This window comes from Cololabis saira, chromosome 12 (genome assembly GCF_033807715.1).
Source record: "Cololabis saira isolate AMF1-May2022 chromosome 12, fColSai1.1, whole genome shotgun sequence".
NCBI classification, from domain to species: Eukaryota; Metazoa; Chordata; class Actinopteri; order Beloniformes; family Belonidae; genus Cololabis; species Cololabis saira.
In genome coordinates this window covers 14742230-14761129 of record NC_084598.1, presented here as the reverse complement: position 1 = coordinate 14761129, position 18900 = coordinate 14742230, and the positions used below count along the sequence as shown (strand labels likewise).

General features: G+C 44.7%; 2 protein-coding genes across 11 annotated transcripts in view; one reads left to right on the top strand and one right to left on the bottom strand.

The window, feature by feature from the left end:
- Nucleotides 1-9774, top strand: part of LOC133456938 (myosin-7B-like) — a 43818-nt gene extending 34044 nt beyond the window's left edge. The window contains exons 39-46 of the mRNA XM_061735657.1: nt 42-251; nt 832-957; nt 1201-1291; nt 6733-6812; nt 7195-7299; nt 7379-7474; nt 9390-9530; nt 9606-9774. Coding sequence (XP_061591641.1) covers nt 42-251; nt 832-957; nt 1201-1291; nt 6733-6812; nt 7195-7299; nt 7379-7474; nt 9390-9530; nt 9606-9617 — 861 coding nt within the window. The 3' untranslated portion in view covers nt 9618-9774. The remainder of the gene's footprint in view (nt 1-41; nt 252-831; nt 958-1200; nt 1292-6732; nt 6813-7194; nt 7300-7378; nt 7475-9389; nt 9531-9605) is intronic.
- A 3573-nt stretch (nt 9775-13347) lies between these two features.
- sulf2b (sulfatase 2b) overlaps nt 13348-18900 on the bottom strand; it is an 87961-nt gene continuing 82408 nt past the window's right edge. For 6 of the 10 annotated variants that reach the window (XM_061735659.1, XM_061735658.1, XM_061735663.1 and 3 more), the window contains one exon: nt 13348-17093. In XM_061735659.1, coding sequence (XP_061591643.1) covers nt 16711-17093 — 383 coding nt within the window. In that variant the 3' untranslated portion in view covers nt 13348-16710. The remainder of the gene's footprint in view (nt 17094-18900) is intronic. The other 4 variants (XM_061735664.1, XM_061735666.1, XM_061735668.1 and 1 more) reach the window with 1 other exon arrangement.

Here is an 18900-nt window from a genome sequence, read left to right as displayed (position 1 = left end):
CCACAGATGAAGACGACACAGTTTCCCTTTTTATGCCACAGGTCAAAGAGCAGCAGGTGGAGCTGGAGGAGAAAGTCCAGCTGACCAACCAGCTCCGCGAACAGACGGTCCTGTTGGAGCGGCGCTGCTCGCTGTTGGCAGCGGAGGAGGACGACCTGCGTGGGATCCTGGAGCAAACCTACCATGCCCGGAGGATGGCCGAACACGAGCTGGAGGAGGCGGCAGAGAGGGTCAACCTGCTCACCGTCCAGGTTCAAGACGCCAAACTTTGGCTTCATATATCAGGACATAACTGAAAACATCTTCTTGTATCAAGTCTTAAATTATTACAAGCATCCTGTGATATTATTATGTCATATTTGCTGAACAAAATCTAAGACAAAATGCAGAAGCATTTGGAGAACCCAGAAGGCTGTAGATCCACCTTTAACTGGAAGAACTGGTTTTCTCTGTATTTTGCTCACATGGAGGAACTCTGGTCCTTCTTCTACACAACGATGCTTTCATCTCCGTCAGGTGGAGGACTGGACGATTATTGGACCATTTTAACACCTTGATTCTTACATCTAACTTATATCCAACCATCACATGTCCAGGATTACACCACCTGTAGTTAACAAACAGTTCAGAAGCTGTGAGTTTTGGATTTCAGGTGTTCAGAATTGGTTCAATCAGCCGAGGTTCCAGTTGGAGTTGGTGAGGCTGGGCTTCAGCGGTCCAACACTGCTCCTACATTCTGTCTTCAGTAAATAATGACAGAGTAATGTCACTTGTTGTGATTCATAGATCAGGTATGTGTCAGTGATTGATCGACTGCTTCCTGTGCATCAGAACGGATGTTTGGTGAGCCAGAACAAGAAGCTGGAGGCAGATCTGTCTGTGCTGGCGGGTGAGGTGGACGACGCCATTCAAGAGAGCCGCGGCGCCGAGGAGAAAGCCAAGAAGGCCGTCACTGATGTCAGTTGTGACCCCTGCCGCCAAAAACAGATGAACATTTCCTCTGCATTTGTTTCTCAGTACACTTATCGTTTCTAAAGTTGCTTGATGCTGGAGATCATCCATCTTGTAACCCACAGTCCTGACATTTCTCCATGTTTGCTGTGTTGTAATGAGTCCTTTAACCAGCTCGGTGGCCCTTATACGTGTTTGGGACAGTTTGAGGGCTGTTGACCGCATCCTTGGATTTCTGTGTTTCGCCAGGCGGCTCTGATGGCGGAGGAGCTGAAGAAGGAGCAGGACAGCAGCAGCATCTTGGAGAGGCTGAAGAGGAACACGGAGTCTACGGTGAAAGGTAGGCAGCACCCTGGTGGTGAGCTCGTGGCCAAACCTCACCCTGCAGAGAAATCCAAAGTCCACCCAAACAGGAGGAAAATGAAAAAGCAAAGGGGAAAAGAAAAGAGAAAAACAAACCGCTGATCACATCTCCATCAGTGGGAAAGAGCAGAGATGAGAATCAGCTCCTCCAGATCAGAGGCCGTATTACTCAGTGGAAGGCCCCTAGGTCGGGAACGAGGTGGAGGAGTTGAAGTATCTCAGGGCTTGTTTATGCGCGAGGGAGGAAGAATGGACTGGCGGAGGGGTGTAAAGGGGTGTTGAGGGGTGTGGTGCCTGCTGGTCTGCTGCCTCCTTCAGCTCCAGGTCGGTCCAAAGGCTTTCATGTTGAGGCATGCAAGGGTCCTTCATTCGACTCATCTGGGGCTCACATTTGCGGGTCACTCGTTGCAGCGCACGGAGTGGTCGCTCTTCAGAGAAACCTTGCTGGGTTCAGGCGGTTCTGGTCTTTCATGTGTAGAGCTGAAAACAAACACAACATGGGTTTAAAGGAAGAGTGGCGTGAATTTCTTTTTTGTTATTTCTGTGATTATCTGGAAACGTTGAGATTATTTTATAGAAACCCCAAAACACAACTGCGTCAAACCTGATTCCCCCGTCTGGATGCTCATCTGTCATCAACATGTAACATGCAGTTCCTCTACCGACCACTAGGGTCTGGATCAAGACCTGCAGTTCCTCTACTGACCACTAGATGCTGGGTCCCGACCTGCAGTTCCTCTACTGACCACTAGATGCTGGGTCCAGACCTGCAGTTCCTCTACTGACCACTAGATGCTGGGTCCAGACCTGCAGTTCCTCTACTCACCACTAGATGCTGGGTCCCGACCTGCAGTTCCTCTACTGACCACTAGATGCTGGGTCCAGACCTGCAGTTCCTCTACTGACCACTAGATGCTGGGTCCAGACCTGCAGTTCCTCTACTGACCACTAGGGTCTGGATCCAGACCTGCAGTTCCTCTACTCACCACTAGATGCTGGGTCCAGACCTGCAGTTCTGCTGAGCACTATAAAATACCTGACTGATGTCTGCCAAGAGGCCTAACTCATAGTCAACAAGGCTCCACCCGGTACGAGGAAGCCGCCTCCTCAGACGTAACGGTGATGTCACAGAAGACTGTTGTTCTAATCTTATGTTTTAAAAACGCCGGTAAAGATACAACTGCCCGGACAAATGAATTGAGTTCAACGTTTAATTACTGTGACTGAATATCAGAAGTTACATTCCATTCAAACTTCAGCATTTTTCAGGTAGAAAACAAACTAAACAGAGTTGACTGGTGTACTTCTTCATGTTGGCAACGGCTCGAAGCCATATTGATCTGACGTCAACCTGAAAGAAAGGAAAAAATTATTACAAGCACCATTTATGTATAAATATGGCGTATAATTACAAAAATGAAGACTACAATTGTTGGAGCATCCGTTACAAATTCACTTACTATTAATTAGGAACTCAATCTCTCCTGGCAAATGCACAGGAGCAGAACAGAGTGCATATTAATGTCAAAGTTAATATATTTACTGGAAAAAAATAAAAGCAATAACCAATATATTCAAAATAATTTTTGTCTCTTTATTAATTTAATCTCTTTATGTAATAAAGTGACAAAGTGCTTGAACATAGCACTGACTTTAACATTTAAATGTTTGAATTTACTTAAAGGTAAAACAAATCAAAACTCTTCCATAAAATATGTTATAAAACTAAACTCTTCAGAATAGTCAAGTAGATATCCAGTTTTAGTTATTTTACCGGCTAACTCTTGTCTATAGGAGGAACACATTTTACTACTGTATGTCATTAAAATAATATTGTATATAGAAACAAAACAAAACATATTACCAATTGATTACATTTTTCTGCAACTTTGATTTCCCTTATTTAAGTTTTTGTGTCTTTTGTTTAATAGTAACCTTAAATGGTAATTATAAAATATTGTTACTGAATAATTTACATAGATTTCAGCATCATTTGGTTAGATCCACTCTTACTCCTACATCACTGGATTCACAACACCAGGTCTGTGGTAGTCCCTGGAGGTGGTGTGAGTTTTGATAACCACGCCCCTTGCAACATGCATCCTTTCCAGTTAACCCGGACTTTAAAGTCTGGGAGGTGCTCCTGAATGTGCAACCGACAGCTAACAAGACATTTCTGCTCAGTGACGTTTATGTGCTTGACTGAAACTTGCTCTGTCCGGGTGAGTCTGTCCCGTTCTGAACTTATTCCTCCGGGCTGCAAATATTTTAATTCTCCTCAGACCACTGGCCAAGCGGAGGTCTGACGTCTGTTTTTCAATCTAATTTTAACTGTGTATGGATTGAATTAGATTTTTACAGCAGCTTTGAGCTGTAGCTGATGTAGATGGACATTTCCCCTCCTTTACGCTGTCCACCTCATCACCACCCTGGTCCCCAGTGCGAGGGAGGACTCCACATGCTCTGTGCGTCATACGCGCGTGATAAATCCATCAACTGCAGTGCATTTGTCTGCTGCTTCTGCAGTTCTGTACCAAACTGGACTTTGAGGAGATCGCCAACTTGTTAATCTCCACTTCCACCGACATTCTGGATTTTCTGGCTAAAACAAAACGGGTCCGATCACCCTCTCAGCCCAGGTTAACTGGCAGGACCCGCCCCCTCAGAGAGGAGTCCAGACGTGTTAAGACAAAAAGGACGAAAGACGAGCTCTACTTCTCCCTGGACACTCTTGCTATTGTTTGTCCAAGAATCAGAAAGCTGTTAAATCTGTTGAGACTGTCCATCTGTCCAACATAGTTTCCTTGAGTAGTCATAGGCCTCATGTTCTGTTCCACACGTTTTTGATTCCAGATCCAGATTTTTATTGAAAGACTTTTTCTCTTCATTTCATGAAATTGAGAGATTCTGACCTTTGTATCCCTCCATCATCATGCTCAGCTGTTTTTGAGCAGTTTGAACCAGTAACTTTTCCTGTTTTACAGGAGTTGGTACATCAATTACAGCCTTGCTCTTTTCCTTGAGAGAGCCCTCCTTCACGCCTCTTTGGAGATGTTTTTCAGACAGCGAGTTTTCTCATTTTGAGATCAGGTTGTGCTCCAGCTGTTTTAAACATGCTGTCCTGCAGCCTCTCACGAAAAAGAGTAATCTTGACCCAGTTGTTCTTTCTAATTATCGGCGCGTTTTGAAGTTGCCTTCTCTGTCAAGAGAGACAACGTTGCTATTAAATTAACTCCAGCCATTTTAACTCAACAATGACTTTCATGAAAAGTTTCAGTCTGGTTTTAAATAACATCACAGCACAGAAACTGCTCTTTTAAGAGTTGTTAATGACCTTCTTTTAACTGTCGACTCAGGTAATCCTGCTGTTTTGGTGTCTTTGGACCTGTCCACAGTGTTTGATACAGTGAATAACAAAATATCTTTACACTGTAGACTGTATGCTACAGCTACAGTAAAGCGCTTTGGGGCTGTAGGAGTACAGCTGGAAAGCGCTATATAAGTGTAAGACATTTGCCATAATAATGTAATAATCCGTGTATATATCACGACCACGTATCCCAGCTCCAAAATGTTGCAATTCCACATTATTGAAACGTTGCGATTTCACATTATTCTGGCGAGATCTGAAACAACTTCCCAACAACGAGGAAGCGTGTGATTATGAAAGTAAAATATATATTTCTCGCTAGAAATGTAATCAAAACGCAGTTTTAACTTCCCAACAACGAGGAAACGTGTGACTATGTACATTCACTGAGTGAATATTATGAAAGTAAAATATATATTTCTTGTTAGAAATGTAATCAAAATGCAGTTTTATGCAGAAACTAACTCAAAATATTGATTTGTTTCACTAAAAAATGAGAAACGTAGGCAGGGTACGTTTTTATGTGAGACTGGGTTGGCGTCACATATAGCCGCAGACGGGATTACATTGGACCCTATTGGAGTTTACTTGCGTCTGAAAGAGACGCAGATGGGTACCTTTTGCGTCAGTAGGTGTCGCTCAAGGTTCCTAACCAGGCGTCGGTTTTTGATGAGTTAGGAGTGAGACTGTGTTGGCACATCAGGTCAGATAGCAACACTTCACTACAGCCTTTGTTAGACCATCTCGATGATCCTAAAACTTAGGATCACAGCCTTAATGAAATGAACTTGTATCTGCAACCTTGTTCTTTTGGCCATTACCCACAGCTCATGACCATAGGTGAGGATAGTAACATAAACCGACGGGTAAATCGATAGCTTCACCTTTCAGCTCAGCTATTTCCTCACCACAATAGACCAAATCTCTTTGGACGCCGCACCACGCGCCTGTCAATCTCCTGCTCTGTTCTTCCCTCACTTGTCAACAAGACCCTGGGATACTTGAACTCCTCCACTTGGGGTAGAATCTAATCCCCAACCAGGAGAGGGTACTCCACCCCTTTCTTTTTCTGATCTCTCTTTTCCTGCTCTGGCTAGCTGGCCTTCGGCAGGAGGGTCCCCCCGTATGAGGCCCTGATCCAGGTTTCTTCCCTCCTAAAGGGGAGTTTTTCTTGCCACTGTTTATGTAATAATTGCTCGAGGGTCATGTTTTGGGTCTCTAGAAAGATCCTAGAGACAACTTGTGTTGTAATAGACGCTATATAAATAAAATTGAATTGAAATTCTGGCTGAGGACCATGGCTGAGGATTGCTGAGTTGCTGATTCTCATTCTGCCGCTTCACATTCAGCTGTGAACTGCTCCAGTGAGATTTGCAGGTCCTGGCCTCATGAAGCCTGAGGTGACCAAACCAGACCCCCTTCACTGTAGTGAACCAAATTTGTGACAAAGGGTTGGCTTGGCAAAGACCAACCAACACTGGAAACGAGTCAGATTTACCGGTGTCAATGCGGACCAAGCTTTGACACTGGGTGTACAGGGTGCGTACAGCCTTTATAAGGGATTTGGGCACCCCATACTCCCAGAGTACCCCGACTAGAGTCCCAGAGGGACACGGTCGAATGTCTTCTCCAGGTCCACAAAACACATGTAGACTGTTTGGGCAAACTTCCATGCCCCCTCCAGGACCCTACTGGGTGTAGAGCTGGTCCACCGTACCACGGCCAGGACGAAATCCACACTGCTCCTCTTTTATCCAAGGATCACAATCTGACAGGCTTTTTCTGTACAGTACCGTACAGAACAGTACAGTAGAACAGCCCTTACCAGGGAGGCTGAGGGTGTTGATCCCTACGTAGTTGGAGCACAACCTCCTGTCTCCCTTTTTTAAAGAGGGAGACCAGCACCCAGTCCCAATCCAGAGGTACTGTCCCCTGAAGTCCACGCGATGTTGCACAGACGTGTCAACCAAGAGACATGATCCAGCCCTGAGAGAAAAACACAGTTTCTGTTCATGTGGGTGTAAACAGAGTTGGTGTGTTTCTGGCAGAGCTTCAGATCAAACTGGACGAGACGGAGCAAATGGCCCTGAAGGGAGGAAGGAAACAACTTCATAAACTGGAGACGAGGGTGAGTACAACCTCCTTTTGCCCACTTTTTGGACAGAAAGCGAACCTCTAGGTTTCTTATTGAGATTAATTACTGGACAGCTGGTAGAAAATCAGACCTGGCAATAGCAAAGAGAATGATGAATGGATGGATGGATGGTAGTAACTGCTTGAGAGGCCTGAGTGACAAACAAAACCACATTCTGAACATGAAGAAGGGCTGAGGGGTAACCTGGTACTGGACTGGCCTGCCTGGGGTTCTGACCCTTACCCAACAAAAACAGAACCGTTTTGTTTTTCTGTTACCTGAACATTAGTAGTACAAATATCTGGAAAGTGGAACCATATTCTGCTGATATTTTCCTTTTTCGATCATCTTTATCCAGTAAAACTACTGTGTGCAGGTGAAGGAGCTGCAGGCAGAGCTGACGCTGGAGCAAAGGAGGAGCGAGGAGTACCAGAAAGGAGTCCAGCTCTACGAGAGGAGAGTCAAAGAGCTGACATACCAGGTCTGATCCGGTCGTTGGACTCATGCCGGCCAGAGTTCTGCCGGTTCTGGGCTCTTACTGGTTCTCTGTGTTCCTGCAGTCTGAGGAGGACAGGAAGACTTTGCTGAGGATGCAGGAGCTGATCAATAAGCTTCAGGCCAAAGTTAAGAGCTACAAGAGGCAAGCGGAGAGCGCGGTGAGTTGTTACCACAGACGTTTATCTCTCTGTCTCCCACCAGCTGAACTGGGGACGAGGTGGTGGGACGAACTACATCCACCAGGTCACGTAGGAAGTCTCCTGGCTTGTTCTGTAGCACACGTTTAGGAAACTACTGATGCAATGAACAGATGTTTACTTATTATTAGCTCTATTTATTCATCCAGGATCCTTTGTAGTTTGATTTAACAACTTAACCATTTTAGAATGTCATTGGCGGTCATTAGCGGTCGTTAGCTGGTGGCAGACTTTTCCACCACCTGACAAAAGTCTACAATATCGTTGCGGTGTGTGGAGTTCCCCATGAGCCCCCATGTCCCTCCTGGTCTCCCACCGCCCCATTATGAGGACTCCGAGCTTGGGCTGGGCGATATGGCCTTTTACTAATATTTCGATATTTTTAGGCCATGTCACGATACGCGATATAAATCTCGATATTTTGCCTTAGCCTTGAATTAACACTTTGATGCCTACAATCACACCAGTATGATGATTCTATATGTCTACATTAAAACATTCTTGTTCATACTGCATTAATATATGCTTATTTTAAACTTTCATGCAAAAAGGGGAATATCACAACTAAGTCAAATTGACCAAAACTGTATTTAATAAACAGTTACTAAGCAGTGAGTGGCAAAAATATAAAAAGTGTCATTTTAAAACAGAAAGTGCACGTTGCATCTCTCTGACTCCCCGTCTGAAGAACATCTGCTAAGAACATGTTCTGGTCCTGGTTTTACCTGGTTTTACCAGGATGAGCAGGAGGGGCCTTTACAGCACCTTTATATTCAGACTAATGTAGGTGTAGGGACTGCAATGTTTCATCCTCTCCTCCTTTACTTTGCATCACTTTCATTTACTTTTAGAAATATGACGTCATATAGTCTTGTTTGACTTTGTTTCGATGATAGTGATTGATTTCATGTGGCCACATTTAAGCAACACTTAAGTGACTTTTCTCAGCTCTGGAAGAGAAAGGCTCGGCGGGGCACTGAGCGGCTCCTCGGCTCTCGTGCGAGGAGAAAACATCCCCTCCCGTCTTTACTAAACCATCCCAGTTTGCTTTGAAGAGAGTCCGTCGCGCGTAGCAACCACACGGATGAGCTCACGGCGCAAACAAGCCGAGTTTGGGAAAGATTGGTGGAACTCAGCGGCAGACCGGACAGCAGCGCCGACACCTGCAGCTGGTCGGGGGCGTATGATGATGCACGCACGTGACTGACGTATGTAACTAGGTGCGTTTGTATTATTTCTCTGAGAAGGAGAGACGAGACGAGAGAGTGCGAAAAACCTGTAATTTAATACCCGCGGCTAAAAGCAAATGCGTGACAATTTATACTCGAATATTCACGATAGTCATTTTGTACATCGCACAGAGAGATACCATGAGTATACTCGATATATTGCCCAGCCCTACTCCGAGCCGCAGGCCCCTCCCCGACCAGATGTGCCACTCTGTTACACATCACAGCTCTACAGTCTTTACCATCATCAGCTATGACATGGCTGGCGCTTCGGACTGAACCTGAGCTCTTCCAACTGTCTCTTTTTTTGCTTTACCTTGAAGTCCAACCACTTCTTTCTTCAGTTTTGCTAAACTGCAACGCAACATGTTGCCACCTGCAGCGTTTTCTTCAATTTGTGAGTTTCTTTCCCCGCCTCCATCTCTCCCACGAGCAGTTCAGTTTCTTTGTGGGATAAACTTCTTTCCTTTATTTATTTTTTCCTCCTTTGTTGCCGTGATTCACGCTTTGACCAACAGGCTCTATCGCTGCAATGATAATCAAGTCCTGCTTGTCACTGAGCATTTGTAGCTGGGTTTTATAAGTGAGACCCCAGGTCTGGACGTTGAGTTCGTCATTAACATGTCATTCCTCTGTTCCTCCACCAGGAGGAGCAGGTGGACTGCAGTGCCGTGCACTTCCGGAAGATCCAACACAAGCTGGACGAGGCTGAGGAACGAGCTGACGTCGCTGAAACAAGCGTTAAGCTGCGGATTCGAACCCGTGAACAGACCAGCAGGTTATCCTTGGTGAGTCCCGCTGAAGGCGCGTTATTGGTTCAGAGTTGTAATCCAAGTAAATGTGACGTTCTGTCTGCGTTTCAGATGACTGACTGAAGCTGCATCGTCCTTCACCATCCCCTTGTTTGACCTCTGCGTGCTGTTGTCGTAGAAGCTTCCAGTTATGTTAATAATGGGAATCCTCTGTGTGGTCATGTCTGTTTGTAGCGCTGAACACGGATAGTACCGGCTGTAGCGGGACTGGCTTCATCTGATGGGACTTCTTCCTGATGGTCACCTTTCTCTAGACAGTTCGTTCATAACAAGAAGGTCGTGAAAATAAGTGTGAAGAATAGGACAATTTTAAAGAAAACGCAAAACTCATATGGATTTTCTTTATATGCATTTTCTTTCTAAACGCATAACTCATAGTGGTAATCATCATGGCCCAAGCAGGTTTGGGGGAGGAGCTTGTGGTTGAAGGGCTTCACCGACGCCCCCACAGGGGTCATTTTACTAAATGTGTCAGACTTGAATGAACGTCACAGAGCCGTTAACCCCCTGGCCTCTCCCCATCTAACGACCTATGATGCTGAAACTGCTTCAGAAATCACGTTTCTTTGTTTTCGTCAGTGCTGTCTGGATACCACGCGCAGCAAACTTCACGTCAGCTGGAAGAAACGCCTCAGATTGACTTGTCTCCTCCCCCTTGTTCATGAAATCGTTATTTTGAGAAACATCGAGGGGGAAAAAAAAGCAATTTGATCTTTGAACTTTCTATCAACGGTAACTCTAAAATGCCTAAATGTGCAGATTATAGCACCCCCTAGTGTACATTTGGATTTAGACTCGGTACCTTTTCTCCACCTGCCTTCGCCAACGAGCCACTGAGGTTTCTTCAAAAACTGTGGAAGATGTGTGGGTTTGATTTGATTCAAAGGAAACGGTTTGACACTTACCTGCTTCTCCCCCTTGTTTTAGCACATATTACTTCTCAAAATAGGGACAAGAATCTACGTTTCTCAACATATTACCAAGGTAATTAGATGCCGGTCGTGAATCCACCCCGTTTGGTGTCTCAACAAGTCTTGTATTTGCTGTCCAGACTCAGAAATGAAAATACTCAGTGCAAGTACAGCAGGCTGATAGGGCCTGTAAGTTAAGCTCAGTTACACAAACTGAGAAGACATGAAAGGACGTCCTGACAGCCTTGATGATCATTTGATCCATCTGTCACATGAGTTTGATTCATTAAAGCTTCACGTGTTGAGTGTGTTTGTTTTTCTGCTGAATAAATAATGAACCATAAATACGTGTTCTCCTGCCGGTCTGTTCTTCAGAGACAACGCTCTGCATGAGTAGAGGACGAAAGACAAACTCAGTTTGTGTCTCTTTGGATCTAAGGATGAACTCGGACCCTGTTCAGATCGAGCAGACGGACTCTTAGCGACCAGCGCTAACACCAGCTCTGATCACATTCAGGACGGATTTGGAGCCACTCAGCATACATTTGGGTACATTTAATAAAAGGTGTTATTATTTTTGAGTAAGGGCCTTGTGGGACCAGCAAGGTCTAAATGGAGCATCAGTTATTGAAGGAGATTTGGGATTTATAGTTCGAAGGGTCCCTAATGAGGTGTAAATGTTTAGTGCTTCGACAGCAAGATTTATTTCCGTTTAGTGCCTTGTCATTTTCTCTTCCGTATTTAGGCAAGGCAAGACAAGGCAAGGCACGTGTATTAGTGTAGTACAATTCCGCAACAAGGAGATTCAAAGTGCTTCACAGAGACATAACATCACATAGCAGAAATAAAAAGCATGATTTAAAATTTAACAAAAAGAATCAAGAACAGATAAAACGAGTTAAAATATGATCCAGTTTCTAAACTCAAGTTTAAAAGTAAAACTGCAGGTTTTGAGCATCAGATGCAACTGAGAACAGGTGAGTCTTCAACCTGGTCTTAAATAAACTGAGTGTCTCAGCTGATCTGAGGCTTTCTGGGAGTTTGTTCCAGACATGTGGAGCATAGAAGCTGAATGCAGCTTCTCCATGTCTGGTTCTGACTCTGGGAACTGATTAAAAACCAGATCCAGATGAGCTGGGGGGTCTGGGAGGTCCATACTGGCTCAGGAGGTCCCTGATGTATTCTGGTCCTGGACCATTCAGAGCTTTATAGACCAGCATCAGAACTTTAAAGTCCTCTGACGGACAGGCAGCCAGTGTGAAGACCTCCGAGCTGGACTGATGTGGTCCACTTTGTTGGTCTTAGTGAGGACTGGAGCAGCAGAGTTCTGGATGAGCTGCAGTTGTCTCACTGAGTTTTAAGGTGGACTGTAAAGATGCTGTTACAATAATCCAGCTACTAAAGATGAATGCTGGACTAGTGTCTGCAGGTCTTGCTGAGACATCAGGTCTTTTAACATTGATATATTCTTAAGGTGATAGTAGGTTGACTTTGTTATTGCCTTAATATGTTTTTCCAGATTTAGGTCTGAGTCCATCACTACACCCAGATTTCTGGCCTGGTTGGTGGTTTTTAGGTGTATAGGTTGAAGCTCTGTGGGGAAGTAATAATTTCTCTTTGGCTCCAAACACAATTACCTCAGTTTTTATTTTGTTTAGCTGGAGAAAGTTGTGGCACATCCAGTCATTAATCTCAATGCATTTACCAAGAGCCTGTACAGGGCCTCGGTCTCCTGGTGACATTGTAATATAGATCTGCGTGTCATCTGTATAGCTATAGTTGTTTATTTTGTTGTTCTTTATAATCTGTGGCAGAAGGAGTGTGTATGTTAAACAGAAGATGTCCCAGGATGGAACCCACGTGATTCTTTTCTACGCCGCTGCAGTGAGACCGTGCTCCTCAAAACTAAGCTAGTATTCCCTCAAATAAAATTGAAACTGATGTTTTAACATAAACTCAAAATAAACAAAGTAATCTGAGCTATGTTAAGACTAAGCTGTATGAAGTGGAAGCCAACAGGCAGGAAAATAGTGGTTCTTTCTTCTTTTTTGAGGACATAACGGAGATGACGCTGAGCTTCAGCTGCAGGTTAAACCACAGACTCTGCTCCAAGACAAGTTATCTCATCTCACATCGATGTTTAAGTCCAAGTCAAACCTCAGATACCTGAGCAACGGCGTGTCTCCGTAGCTGCTGCAGTCCAAGAGTCCACAATGCTTCCATGGTTCATGTCCTACAACTCTAACGTCTTCCATCACTGGTTGTTAACCGAACACAAATCTCTGGTATTAGATAGGTTTTTTGAACAGGTGCAAGTGCAAGATGAACTTTCCAACAGATTCAGAGCTGAAAAGAATGAATCAACACGTTTTCTGATTACACGTCTTATAAAATCAGCGTCCAGATGCGCGGCCTGACAGCGTTTCTTCAGTTTACATCGAGAACTTTCAGGTTGGTTCCAGTGATTATTTAAAACGGTTTCAGCAGGAGTTACGATCACAAGAAGAGTCTGAATTATTTGAATATTTGGATGTACAGCGGGCGTTACCATGGCGATGTAGCAGGATGGAGAGTGCCACTGGAAATCCTGATGGTACACAACAAACCCTGCTAACATGCTGGTCAAGCTTGGGGCAACCAGAAGACTGGGAGGTGTCCGGGGGCCGTCCTCACCAGGTCCTAGGCAGAAACACTAAACTGGATCACAAAGGAGCAAACTTCTGCAGGAGGAGGATGTCTCTGCAGGCTCGGTTTCATCACATACCTCCATCCCTCCGTCTCTGTGGTTGTGTTTAACAACAATGTCACACACAGTCAGGTAGGAGCGTCTCGGCCGGGTTACCGGTGCTCTGGTTTACACAAACACACTTTGATACATTCGGTACATTTTGGCATTCAACACTTTATTCATAAACTAAAACCAATCAGTGTCCACAGGTCAGTGGTGACTGTACACGCATGTTAGATCAGTGTTAACCGGCTGCTCGTCTCCCCACGAACACTCCACAGGTCCGCCCGTCCACCCTCCACTCAAAGTGCGTTGCAGTTTGTCCTTCTGTGTGTGTGTGTGCGTGTGTGTGTGTTTCTCCAATCTTAGCCAAACCACCTCGGTTTATTATTTAAAATAATACAGCTAAACATTTACAAATACATTCAAACACAATCAGGATCGTTAAAGCCCATTCATGGTTTCCGGGTGTGTATGAGCCCTGTGTGGCGCAGATGTGGACATCTGCAGTGGTCTGTGAGGGGCGTCTGGTCCCTGGAGCGTCCAGAAAAGTTTAGTAGCATAGATGGCGGGTGGTGGGCCTGGATGAGCCTCCCGGAAACATCGGAGAAGCAGAAGGAGCTCAAGGTCAGCAGGGAAGGTTGTTCTGAAAGGGTTCATCGGTATCTACATGTCTGCAGTGTCCAGCAGAACTATTTAATGTGCATTCATGGAAAGTTGCAGTTGAACCGAAAGGTAGCGTGAACAGAACCGTGGGGGTTGCGGAGTCTTATGGGTTTGTGGACATGGAAACCATGAATTCAGCATCGGACATCAAGTAGCACCACAGAGTAAATACAGAGTGAGGGCTTAAAGAGAGGAATGGAAACTTGACAGATAACAGACTGACTGCTTTCACACAGGAAGTAGAACCCCCCCCCAAAGACAGCCGGGTCGTCGTATCGAGCCATCTCCTGACCTTTGATCAGCAGCAAGGTCGTGACCCGTCTGCAGCAGAAAGATAATCACTCGATACCAGCTTCCATCAGAGGCTCCGGAGTTCAGGTCAATCCCAACACTTTCATCACAGCAAGAACAGACAGAATTACCCGTCCATCAGGTTCAGGAGCTCCGCAGGTCTTTCTTCCGTTGACGAATCCCAAAACAGCCTGAGTCTTAACACAGACCTCGTAAACCATCATGAAATACATTAATGCTGCAGCTGTCCCAACCACCCGCCAACTCGGTTACAAGTCCTGCAATGATCCTGCAAGAGTCCAGTTCCACTCCAGTTCCAATGTCTGACGGACATTTAAAGTAGCAAACTGAAAGTTATTTCTCCTGCTAGTTGTTTTTTCAATGTTCAGTTACGAAGCTGGTACAACAAGTGTAAAACAAGTGTAAAAAAACGCTTGACAGTTCATCAAAGGCATTGTGGGAAATCTAGGAAATCAAACCAGGTTAGCTGCAAACATCCTGCACACGCGTTGATCAGGTATCGATTATTTCCAGCTCTGATGATCGTTTGTGAATATCCCCCCTTATTATATCTGTATCCTAAATATTTACTTCCTGTGTGAATCCAGTCATATTACATCTTACATGTTCTGTGGTTTGATTTGGGTGGAAAACAAGAAGCTGAAGACAAAACTGAGGAGGAAGATGTGCAAGAAGGCGAGTGGATGCTCTATGAAAAATACACACAAAAACTAGTCTCTGCGAACCATTTCCTCGTTTTTTACAATCACTGAACAACAAGCTGTGGTCCTGATGACATCATTGTTTAGTTCTTTGTAACAGGCTCATGAGACATCAAGTTATATATATATACATACATACAGTATATATATATGTATATATACACGTTACTCCATAACATTCTCGTCTTTGAGCTGCCCTGTGGCATCATGGGTACTGTAGTCTGGTTAGTACAGTTGTAGCTCTGTCAGTAAAGCCATCGGTCACTATGGTAACCAACATTTAAGTTAGAGAAGGAAAGAAAAACCCCAACAGACAGTACTCCTCATGAGCAGTGATGGAAGTTTATGTGCGCTTCCGTCTCAGTTTAGCTACAACCTGAAGGGTCCTTGAATGTCTTTACGAATGGTTAAAAATAAAACAAAGAAAAAGTAAATGTGATATGAATGAGGCTGCTGGGAAGTCGACCTGAGGAGCAGGAGGAGGAGGAGGAAGATGAGGAGGAAGTTGTTTTTCCATCTCTTTATTTAGCTTTTTCTGGTAAAATACTTTTCTCCCCACGCATGATGGGAAAAGGTTTCTGTCCAGCTGATTTCAACGCAAGCTTTTAATTTTTGAATAAAACCGTAGTAAAAAACAATAAAAAAGAGCTAACACTAGAATGTGAGAGAAGAAGTGGGTGGAGAAAAAGTTACACAAATAAATGTCAACGTGTGGAATTAAATCACTGATGAGTTCACGCACGGCTGTCATTAGAATGTTTCTAAAGCCACCGTTGAAACGTTTACTGTTAACCATTTTGACTGAAGCGACATTCTTTTAAATCACCTCGTGGGTCGTTCTTCTTCTGCAGTTCTGGCTGCACGTCTGCAGACTCCTCCTAGCTAGCTGTTGGTAACGCAGCCAGTAAATAAAACAAACGTTTTTTATAGTTTTTCAAGACATTGAGCCACTTTGAGTAACAATACCACTTCTGACCACACTGGGGCAGAATTTCATAAGCCGGCCCGGGTGTCAGGGCCTGATGTAAGACGCAACGCAGCGCGCCTCTAATGGTCCAAAGTGGTTATAATATTTCATGTTTCGTAACGTGACGGACCATTCCCATTCCCCAGCGGAGCTCCGGCGGTGGCTCTGACGCCCATCTGCCCCCTTGTGGTCAGGGTTGGTACTGCTACATTGAGTGGCTGTAACTTTGTTTGTTTTCTTGCTGCTAAAACCTTTTTTTTCTTTTAAAAAGTGCACAACAATAATAAGCTTCATATTATGATTTAGTTTTTTCAGTTTTACCAGAAAACTAAATTAAGAAAAATGTTTCTTTTGAAAGTTTTCAGTAGCTTTTATAATTGTTTGCAAGAAATCCAATTATACAAACGTGCGACAAAAAATCTTATAGAAGCTAAAAACTTTTATATTTACATGGCTATGGTGCATTTAATGTCATTACAGCTACTAAATTAGTTCTGTTTGGACTAAAAACAATGAAAACAGATTCTTATCATGAGAAATCGATGTAATGTTGCTTAAATTATGTAAAAATATGACAATATACCATAATGATGATTAAAAAAACGTTTTAGAAAGAAACAGTAGCAGCCGGTGGTTCTTGGACAGACGGGAGACATTGTGTCCGAAACTCTTTGACGTTCACGTTAAAGACTAAAACTCGTTCTACCAGAGTGGCAAAATAACTTTAACTGTTTTATTCAGGTGTTCTTTTTTTAATAAGCTTTTAACTGTCATTAAGTTATTTGATGACAAAGTTTTTACGTCGGACGCAACTGAGGCAGCAGGCGCCGCCTGGACGGTCAAACTTTAATCTGCTTTTCTCAAACGGATTTTAAAACAACAACTTCCCCGTCATCGCCTCTGCCTCCTCCTCCTGGTTCTCCCCTCCCTCCTCCTCTTCCTCCTCCCTCGGGGTCCTCCACCCGGAGCCCTCCTCCTCCTCGGAGCACCAGCAGGAGGAGGAGGTTGGTGGAGCTTCTGACGGAGGGGCTTGTCGCTGCCGCGCCTCCCTGAGCAGCAGGGTGGGAGGGCTGAGCGACGTCACAGAGGCTGCAGATGCTGGTTGGCTGACCGGGGAGGTGGGGGCGTGGTGGTCGATCGGCGCCGTCTCCACGGCGACCACGCCGTCCTCCTTCAGGCTGTTGTGGGCGGAGTCAGGCGCTAGCTTCAACCAGTCGAGAGGGTTAGCCCTTCCAGCCGTCCCAGATTGGACCTCTGGACACAGGTACGCGCACGCACGCACACACGCACACACACACACACATATACAGACAGGAGTCAGCACTAACACCAACTGCAGCAGCAGCAGCAGAGTTGCAGTTTGAGTGTTTGCAGACAGACGACTGAGGAACATGGCGGTGGCGGCAGAAACATGCAGAAGCTGATGGAAACAATCTGAAACAAGAAAAGTTACAGCTGTGATCACGGGGGACGGAGGACTCTATTAGTTGGATTTCATTCCTCTGTGAAACTGGACGATGACTACCCAGCATTCCCTCAGGCCAGACTGAGGAACCTGACACGTAGAAGCACCTCAACATCTCAAACAAAGTATGCAGGGAGGAGACCTCCTGGTCTCATCTCTCGTTTATGGGCGGGGCCTCGAGCGGACGATAATCAGCTTCTGTTTGACTCAACGGCCCACATCCTACATTCAGCAAAAAGGAAGAGAAAGAAACTCGTATTGACTACTAAGGGCTGGCTCCTGAAAGGAGTCAGTCTGCACTGACCTCCATGTTAAACTGGTCTCCACAGCTCGGATTCACATCCATCACAACTGTACTGAGGGGGGGGGTTTTACGTACCTCATTAGGTCAGATTCAATAAACCTAGCATAGTAAAGACTATAGTTAGTGTAAACTAAATCCTGGATCAGTTACATGCAGCCCTTGGGAGGTATAATCCAGAATCAATGTTGGTCACTACGCTGATGATACGCAGCTGTATTTGTCTATGACAGTGGTCCTCAACCTTTTTTCAGTGATGTACCCCCTGTGAAATATTTTTTCAGCCAAGTACCCCCTAACCAGCGCTAAGCACTTTTGGTTGTAAAAAATAGACCTAAAACAGAGCACTGTGCCATCAGTAACTGATTTATTAAACATAAAAATATTGCTGCTATGCTTCAACCACGACTCCATCGTTGGTCCAAGTGATTGACAGGTGAAGCCAGGTGATTGACAGGTTAGGTGGAACCATCCTGGTGTGGGGGATACTCTGCGGTTTTAGGATAATAAGTTGAATAGCCTACTCCTGAAGAAAAAATTCATTTTATGAATTTAGACTTATATTCTCCTCAATTATTTATGAAATATTTATTTTAGCTACTTTTTAAATATATGTATATTTTAAAATCTCACGTACCCCCTGGAGTGCCTTCACATACCCCCAGGGGTACGCGTACCCCCATTTGAGAACCACTGGTTTATGAAGATGAAACAGAACTGTTAGCTAAACTAACTGTCTTATAGACATTGTGTTGCCCTCCTTATGTGAAGACCTACACAAGTAAGGACCAGCGAGTCTACCTGCGCCAGTCCACTAGCAAGGCAAGCTGTCTCAAACCCATCGCACTTCACCCTCTGCTCTAACACAAGTGCAGTCGATCGATAACTATCATCATCGGATCCATAAGCAACATTGTTCTGTTCTGATTCTTGGTTCCCACGCACTTCCCTGACACCAGCCTTCCTAACCGTTTTTTTGCCGTCCCAGCAGAGAAAGAACAACGGCACCATCGGAGATGAATGCTGGGACGTTAAATCAAAGCCGTCAGTCAATCATAGGACCTTCTCATGAGAAGAGAAGACGACCAGCGGCAGCAGAACCTCCGTTCTTCACCCAGATCAATACGGAATGAGATGTTTCGTCTTTCGTCTGCGCTCATGGCTCTTTTATCTTTTTTTCATGAGACCGTTTTGCTTCTCTCCTCTTAACCTTTTGTCTTCATGCATAATTATTTTCAGCTCTGCACTGGAGGTAATATTCTTCTGAAAGGGTGAGGTAACTTTTTTCGACTTTC